General features: G+C 42.3%; 1 protein-coding gene across 1 annotated transcript; it reads right to left on the bottom strand.

Moving 5' to 3' along the window:
• Positions 1-457: 457 nt before the first annotated feature.
• On the bottom strand, positions 458-6,184 carry xkr7a (XK related 7a). Its single transcript, XM_028453437.1, has 3 exons — positions 5,679-6,184; positions 1,945-2,144; positions 458-1,519 (listed from the first exon to the last, which is right to left on the bottom strand). Exons 1-3 carry the CDS (start codon positions 6,182-6,184, stop codon positions 609-611), a joined length of 1,617 nt encoding a protein of 538 aa, XP_028309238.1. The 3' UTR covers positions 458-608.
• Positions 6,185-9,188: the final 3,004 nt, after the last annotated feature.

Here is a 9,188-nt window from a genome sequence, read left to right on the forward strand (position 1 = left end):
GTTGCAGAAAAAGGGTAAAAATAAGCAAAAATTGTCTCCCAGTGTCTCGCGACCCCAAATGGGTTCATGAACCCAAGGTTGAGAACCGCCGCATTAGAGAACAATCACAGATTGTATACGTTCTACACTAAAGTTTCAGATCAGTATTCAAAGGAATTAAAAACGGTTTCTTGTTGCTACGTTAAAAATGTAGAATGTTTTTCATCTCATTAGAATAAGTTTGATAATAACGGAACTGAATTTAATGCTTTCATCACAAAACAAACAGTTTTTATGGTTAACTGCAGCATTATTGTTCTTTCTGTGTGTGTGTGTGTGTGTGTGTGTGTGTGTGTGTGTGTGTGTGTGTGTGTGTGGGTGTGTGTGTGTGTCACTGTGCGTGTGTGTGTGTGTGTGTGTGTGTGTGTGTGTGTGTGTGTGTGTGTGTGTGTGTGTGTGTGTGTCTCTGTGTGTGTGTGTGTGTGTGGGTGTGTGTGTGTGTGTGTGTCTCTGTGTGTGTGTGTGTGTGTGTGTACTTTGATGGTAAATGTTGAGTGTTCTTCGTATCAAACCATAACTCCAGTTCCATTTCCGTTTCTGCTCCTGCTTGTGGGCGGAGTCAGAGCTCATCACACTGTGGTTTCGTACTCCATCACCTCCTTGGGGGTCCCCAAACAGCGGTACTGAATCCTGGGCGTGGCTGGGGCAGCGCTCTCCAGCACCAGGATGGTTTTGCGGAGGCGGCGGTCGATGTAGTGGGCGTCCCAGGCCGGGTACTGCTTCCTGGGGAGGTCTATACGTATAACGGGACCCTCGGTCCTGGGCGTTAGAGGAGGAACCCGGGCTCCACGGGGCGGACGCACCTGGAACACGTCTCCGTCCGCCTCGGGAACCTCTGACCCTTTAGTCCTCTGAAGCGTGGAGGCAGGAGACACCAGAGTCTCCAGCGGTGCCTCGTTCTCCAGGGCGTAGGGCCACCCTGGGACGGTGACGGAGCCGTCCGGGTGCAGCAGGCAGTAGTAGACCAGCATGAAGAAGGTCCCCAGGGCGTAGCTGCTGGCCACCAGGCACACGGTGGTCACGGCGTAGAAGTCCGACAGCAGCGGACCGCGGTACAGGTACCAGGCAGCGGTCAGTGCCATGTTCTCCACCAGCACCGTCACACTGTAGATCAGCAGCCTGCAGTGGCTCCGCCCCTCCCTCACGCTGAACCAGCAGAAAATGTAGACCACGCCCACCATCATGTTGTAGATGATCTCCTCCCACTTGGACATGCAGAAGTCCGTCTCGCCCTGGATGATCCAGAAGGTCATGATGCACCAGTGGGCCACGATGAAGATCCCAAAGTAGAGCTGGAACACGGAGGCGAACAGGGCAAAGGCCAGGGAGCGAGCTCCAATGGAGAACAGGTGCCACAGGATCTGAACCAGCACCGCCGTGTAGCTCATGGGCAGCTTATCATCCCTGGAGTCCCTGAGAACCTTCTGATAGGATGACATCATCCAGGCCAGAGACAAGAGGGAGGCGGACGCAGATAGACCTGAGGATGGAGAGAAAATGACTGAATTACAGAGAGAAGCACAACGGAAAAGAAAAAACAGCTGAAAAATGAAGGAACATCCAACAGGAGAATACAGTATTCTGTTAAGATGGATGGTTGGATGTATTGATGATTGGATGGTTGTATTGATGGATGATTGGTTGGATGGATGGTTGTATTGATGGATGGTGGGTTGGATGGTTGAAAAGATGGTTGTATTGATGGATGGTAGTATGAATGGACGAATTGATGGTTGGTTGGTTGGATGGTTGGATGGTTGGATGGTTGTATGATTGGTTGGTTGTATGGTAGGATGGTTGTATTGATGGATGGATGGTTAGGTAGATGGTTGGTTGTATTGATGATTAGTTGGATGGATGGATGGATGGATGTGCAGTATTAATGGTTGCTATGGTAACACTCACCCTGCAGGGGCAGCACGTGGCTGGTGTTGATGATGATGCTGAGCTGAACCACCAGTTGAGGAGCGCTCTTTAGGAACGACTCCAGCAGACGCAGCATGCTGATGTCAGCGTTTTCAAACATCATCCTCCAGAAGAAATGACGACGCTCAGGGTCTCTGTGCCAGCGGCTCTGGACACCCAGGTAGAGGGTGTGTACGTACCTGTACACACACACACACACACACAAACAGACAGTTTGGAAATGCTCTGTTGACCCCAGGGCACTCGATCAATCTCGTTAAAATAAAACAAACATTCTTTATTCTTTCTCACCCAAATGGTCCACGAACCGGTGGTTGGGGACCCCTGTCCTCAGGTGTAAAACGTTTAGATACAGACATCTGTAACTGAACTATTTGGTGACTTATGTCATGTATAATTATGAATATTCATTTGGGCCAAAGTGGATGTTCTGACGGCCCATATTTGGCCTGCAAACCTCGAGTTTGACATGACTGGAAGAAACAATTTTCTAAAAATTTTAACACAATGAACCAATTTTTCCTGGAAAAATGGTGAATCAGATTAAATGACCAAAGCATCTACAAATATGAAGAATATAAATAATATAAAAAGCCTCCAGAAAACAAACACATTACATTAACATTTAAAAGTTTTCATAAACAACAACAATACAAACAATACGTGCACTGTCTGCATCTAATTTATGCACGACTTCATAAAGAAAGATGAAACTAACAGAATTTTAAATCAAAATAGGAATATTTTAGTGTGTAAAAGTTTAAATCAGATAGTTTTGTCAATATTTGTATTTATAAACATTAATGACATAACATCGTCCTCTCATCATGTGCGTCACAATAAGTGTGTGAGGAGAAGCTCTCAGTCACAGGATAACATGGTCACCACTCGATCCAAACAGTATTTACACACACACGTCCCTAAAACATACACGTGAGGCAGTTGTTAGGGCCTGATTTTATAAATATAGAGGAGAGACAGATCAGATTCCATTACAAAAATGTTAATTGTATTTTTCCATTAATTTTTCTGCAATCACAGGATATCAGAGACCCTGCTTTTGCTTTTATTTTGGTAGTTTTGAAGTAAAAGAAATATTCTCCAGATTCCTTTATGTATTTAGTTTAGTGTTATTTTTTTATCATTATTTGCACAACACAAACAGAACAAGTGGAACAAAAATATTTGTTTTTAACGTCAGGAAAATTGTGTTTGTGTGGAAATTGAAAATTGAAACGTGAGGATGTGTGTGTGTGTGTGTGTGTGTGTGTCAGTGATGGATCAGTGGTTAGTTAACAGCTGAGAGCAAATGCTGAGCAGTAATCCTCCTAAAGCTCACACACACACGTACAGCTTTAATGGTATAACCGGTAATTCAGACACACACACACACACACACACACACACACACACACACACACACACACACACACACACACACACACAGGTCCAGGTCTGCAGGCGGAAATGAGGAATCAATATTTATTTCCCTCAGGAGTGTGTAAAGAGGCAGGAAGAGAAAGCTCACAGCTAAATGTAACAATTGATTTACAGCTGATTTCATCATCACATGTGATTGGTCGTCCTCCAACACCACAAATACCAGCATTAAAACATTAAAACATTAAAACATTGAAGACAGAGTAAAGAATGAAAACTAAAGCAATGGAGTAACACCTTTAGTCCTAGAGAGCTGCTGTCCTGCATGTCTGAGACGTCTCTCTGAATCTAATGCTGCAGCTCTGCAGAAAGTCTGATAATAAGCTAACCTTTACCATCAGCATCAAAAACATGCAGGACAGCAGCTCTCCAGGACCTCATTTAATGCATAGAAAAGCTTCTAAACTGGAATTTTAAATGTGCATAGGTACAAAATGAAAATAAAAAAATAATAAAAAATTAAAAAAAACTAACACTTAACTAATACATAAAGGAATCTGGAGGAATATTTATTTTCTTCAAATCCACCAAAATAAAAGCAAAAGCAGGGCCTCCGATTTCCTGTGATCATGGAAAAAGAATGGAAAATAATAATAAAAGTAATCTGACCTGTTTATTCTCTTTATATATATATTTAAAATCAGGCCCAAACATTTCACTGAAAAGCCTCACATTCATGTTTTAGGGACAATATCACACGTTTACAAACTATTTTTCACTGGAAAATGGATAGAGTGACGATCATGTTATCCTGTGAGTGAAAATGAATGCTGAGTGTTGGTTCACATTATTCTGATTGCACTCAAATGGTGTATTAGCTGAAGTGGTGATCAGTTTATCTGGTGACACGTCACAGCAGAAGCATCCAATCACACGGCTGATTCTCTGATTGGAGGTAATTAAAGCTTTCATAAATAATGTTTTGGGATCATATTACACATTTCAGTGGGATTTTTCTCATTAAACGTGTGGCAAAAAGGTTAGCATGTGGCTAACGTTGCTCTAGCAAAGTAATCTCACATGACTTCAACGTAACCATCCTGTTTAGTGAATTTGATAGGATTTCAGGAAGTTTAATGCCCAGTAAAGTTTCTAAACAGGGAAAGATGATAAAACAGAAAAGTGATGTAATGTCTAAAATATGAAATTAAATTTGGGGAAATCGAAGTTTAAGGTTAAACAAAAGTATAAGCCAGTCACACACGTTATTCTTCATAATTGTAAAGGAATCTGAGTATTTTAGAAACAGTTTCAGGATTAATGGTTGAAAACTGTTTTATTTGATCCTATGACTCTGACAGGGCTGTAATAAAGAACGGATTCTGTGCGGAAAATATACAAAGAAGTGACTGATGCCTTTCTTCTATGTCATTATAAACCAACAAAAGACACAATGGCTGAGAAATAAAAGGAAGAAAATCCACCAAACCAGAAACAATGGAGAAGAACTTTTAAAGTGGATGAAAACCAGCTTCTGTGCTTTGATTCTTTTGTTTCGCTGCTGCTCCAAGGGTGTTTTTTTTTTTTTTTTTTGAAGACTTTGCTCCTTTATTGACGTGTGTGTGTCTGGGTTTGTGTAGCTCAGAGATGTTGGTGTGTTAGAGGCAAGAAGTGAAACACGTAAACCTTGAGTGTGAGGCTAAAAACACCAGCTTTTATCTGTCACTGTGTGTTTGTAGAGGATTATTGACATGTTTTCAGGTTTAAAATCATTAAAATATGAATGTAAGAAACACAAACACTCAAACCTTTGTTTCTTTTTTTTACCTCTTGGATGTGAGGATACTCAACCCATAACAAGCCCTGATGGATGTGCACGATTTCCTGTGAGATGTTTGACCTAAAAGCCCCCCAGAAGGAGGGGGCGGAGCCTAATGCTCCCCCAGCAGGAATGTCAAACAATGCAAAGAGAGACAGTGACGTTTGGAGCTCAGGGAGACCTCCACCATCAGGTTTGAACACCTGAGGAAGGGGGTGAAGAAGAAGGAGGTGCACACAGCTTTGGAGGAGGCAAACAAACATAACAGCAGAGAAGAGGTTTAAAGGCAGATGGTGTGAGTAACAGGAGATTCAGAAAGGTTTGGAGGAGAAGAGGAGGTGACCATGGAGAAGATGTATTATTAGGAGGTGGAAGTATGTTTACAGCGTGGTTTAGAGGAGGAGGAGGTTTGGATGAAGAAGAAGGAGAATGTGTTTGTGAAATGTGAAAGAGGAGAAACAGAGAAGGTTCACAACTCACACACACACAAAGAGGAAAACACCCAGTGTCTCACCTCCAGACCTGGGCCAGCTGCAGGATGTGAACCAGGGCCTGGAGGATCCACCTCAGCACCGAGCAGCAGCTCCAGGCTCCCCGGGCCGTCCTCCCTCCTCTACCCGGCCCCGAAACCTCTTCAGCCGCAGAGGAGCGGACAGCGCCCCGCTCACCGCTGTCCGTGGTGCTGAAGCCGCCCTCCGCCGCCACCACGGCCGCTGAGCCTCCGTCCCCGCTCCGGGAGGAGAAGTCATAGGCGAACCATCGGAAGCTGAGCACCTGGACCACCAGGGACGGAACCACCACGAATACCAGCGTCAGGGCGAAAAACCAGTAGTCCGTCCGGAGGTAGTAGTCCGCGGCCAGCCACAGATCAGAGGCTCCGTCTGAGAAGAAGACGAGCAGGGCGGCCAGCGTCCAGCAGCAGTCCGGGACAGAGTACCGCTGCTCGGCCGCCCGCGGCTCCGACCCGCCCGGGGTCTGGGAACGAGGAGAGACGGGAGCACCGTCGGATTTAGCCGCCATGTTTGTTGTAGGGAGGAGAGCGGGGGAGGAGGAGGGGTCGGTGGGCGGGCGGGGCGGAGGTCACCGACGCCCCCCCCCCCCACCCCCCCACACTGACCCCTGTCTGTGTGTTACTGACTGGTTTTTATATGTTATTCATGTATACAGTAGAGGCCTCTGAGGAAAGTTGTTTGAATTTTTTTCATTTATTTATTACCATTTATTAGTATCACCGACTGACTGTCCCAGATTTCTTTCCTAATTTTAACAAAATTAACACAATATTATCGATATATATCCCAAAAGTATAAAAACCTGCTGTTTTTACTTTTTTTAAAAAAATTGAATGTTTTTGTAAAAATGATTACGTCTCAATTAAAAAAAGGTTAGAAAGAGCCCTTCACAGCAGAGAGACTGCTAAGTAATTATACACAACAATGGAATAGCACTAATAATAATAATTATACACACAATATATATCTTATAATATAACAATTTTATCCAAATAATACACACACATGCAGAAAACAAGGGAGCTGTGATTCAAGTATATGTGAGTCAACTGGCAGCCCGGGGGCCACTTTTGACTCTTGGTCTAATTTTATGTGGCCCCCAAAGTAAATGTACAAAATGACAGAAAAATACACAAAATATGGGCAAGAATAAATTAAAAATAGAATTACAACATTGCAGGAAAATACAGTAAAAGATCAAAGAAACACAGAAAATACTCCAAAACACACAAAACTAATGCAAAAATGAACAAAACAACAGTAAAACACAAAATTACTCAGAAAATATACAAAATTACAAGTACACCAAAAAACAAGAAAAACATGAAGAAAATAAACTCAGCAAACCCATAGCACTAATAAAAAAGAAAAGTAAAGAACAACATAAAAATCACTCAAGTTCATTTGGGGAAAAAATAAAAACACTTACCACCACTAAAAGTAGGAGACTGTGGTTCCACAAATGAGGAGATGGAGGACACATCTGAAGAGGCCGAAGGCTGCCATGATTTTCCGTGCGGCTTGTGCGCGTAGTTAGAAAAATGTGGAGGCGCTCTACGTGAAAATGTTTCCACAGTGTCTACGCAGCTGCAAAAACTACGTCATTTGTACGCACAGAGTCATGCGGACCTTGCAAATGCCTCAAGTAAAAAAGTAACCAATGATCTCCTCTTAGCCTCAGACAGAGGGTTGGTCTCAGTTCTGGTGATCTTAGATCTCAGTGCAGCCTTCGATACAGTGGATCATCATCTACTGCTGCAGAGACTGGAAAGTGTTTTTGGGATTAAAGAAACAGCGCTGGGTTGGTTTAAATCCTACCAATCAGACAGAACCCACTTTGTTCATGTTAATAATCTCTCCTCAGCCAGAGTTAATCATGGAGTTCCACAAGGTTCAGTTTTAGGACCAATACTCTTTACATTATATATGCTTCCACTAGGTAACATTATCAGAGAACATAATATACATTTCCATTGCTATGCAGATGATACACAGCTTTATCTCTCAATGAAATCAGATGAAACTCGTCAGTTATTAAAACTCCAGGATTGTCTTAATGACATCACATCCTGGATGAGTCGTAACTTTCTCCTTCTTAACCAGGATAAAACCAAAGTGATTTTATTTGGTCTAAAACACCTCAGAGATAAATTATCAGAGTAAATAGTGTCTCTAGATGACATTACTCTGTCACCCAGCACCACAGTAAAAAACATAGAAATTATCTTTAATACTGATCCTTTGTCATATTAAACAAATCACAATAACAGCCTTCTTCCACCGCCGTAATATCTATAAAATCAGGAATATCTTGACCCAGAGTGATGCTGAAAAACTAATCCATGCATGTGTTACATCTAGATTAGATTATTGTAACTCTATACTGTCAGGATGTCCTAGTAACTCACTAAAAAGTCTCCAGTTAATTCAGAATGCTGCAGCTAGAATACTAACAGGAGAGAACATATTTCTACAGTATTGGCTTCCTGTAAAATCTAGAATAGTTTAAAATCCTCCTGTTAGCATACATGATCTAGCTCCTGTATATCTATAGACCTGTTAGTGCTCTATCGTCCAGGCAGATCACTCCACTCTCAGTCTGCTGGTCTTCTGGAAGTTCCTAAAGTATCTAGAAGTAGAACAGGAGGCAGAGCATTCAGCTACCAGGCTCCTCCCCTTTAGAATCAGCTCCCAGTCTTACTACAGGAGGCTGCTACTCTCTCCATCTTTAAGGCTAAACTCAAAACCTACTTATATGCTGAAGCATATACCAGATAATAGCGTTAACCTAACCATTAGGGACAAAGCCCTAAACCTAAAAATAAGAACTAAGATTATATAGTAGAACACCAACATTATATTCAAACATGATCCACCATCTACACACATAGCTCTAATGGGCTGTAATGGGATGATCTCCAGTCAGACACAGTTGTACCAGGTTATAGACAACCCCCCACTTTTGTCTATTTTTGCAATAGTTTGCAAACAATATACCAATTCGTGTCTATGGCCATAAACTTTAATGCATGTTTGTGACTTTTCTGTAAATAAACGGTTGTTTAAAAAAAACAAGGTGGAGTCTTGAGATCATGTGATCGATGAGGTCAGGTCATTTCTGCTGACATCAGCTTTGGTTCTCGTCGTCTCGTCTGCTTCCTTTGATCAGCTGATTAAACTCCTCTGGTGACTTCTGGATGGTTTCTGCCAACAGGAAACTCTTTATTGATCGGCTCTCTGCAGTATTTACATCAGTCAGCCACAATATTATGACCACTGCACAACATCAGGACTTCAGAGCAGTGAAAATATAATTTTAAATCAATGTTTATCTTTTCATACAAAGACAACACAAAGCGCTTTACATGAACACGTTGTTCACAGACTTACACCACAGCTGATCAAAGGAATCGTTTGTCATTGGTTTATTATATTTTACTGATTTTTCCCCCATGGGATTCATCAATAGACGGTTTGGTTTTGGAACATTTCAGTGTGGAGTTTGCATTTTG

This window comes from Gouania willdenowi, chromosome 7, assembly GCF_900634775.1.
Source record: "Gouania willdenowi chromosome 7, fGouWil2.1, whole genome shotgun sequence".
NCBI classification, from domain to species: domain Eukaryota; kingdom Metazoa; phylum Chordata; class Actinopteri; order Blenniiformes; family Gobiesocidae; genus Gouania; species Gouania willdenowi.

Coding starts and splice junctions, on each gene's coding strand:
- xkr7a (XM_028453437.1), bottom strand. CDS start 6,184: ATGGCGGCTAAATCCGACGGTGCTCCCGTCTCTCCTCGTTCCCAGACC. Junction 2,145..5,678: donor CAGCTGGCCCAGGTCTGGAG/GTGAGACACTGG, acceptor GTGTGTGTACAG/GTACGTACACACCCTCTACC. Junction 1,520..1,944: donor CCACGTGCTGCCCCTGCAGG/GTGAGTGTTACC, acceptor CTCCATCCTCAG/GTCTATCTGCGTCCGCCTCC.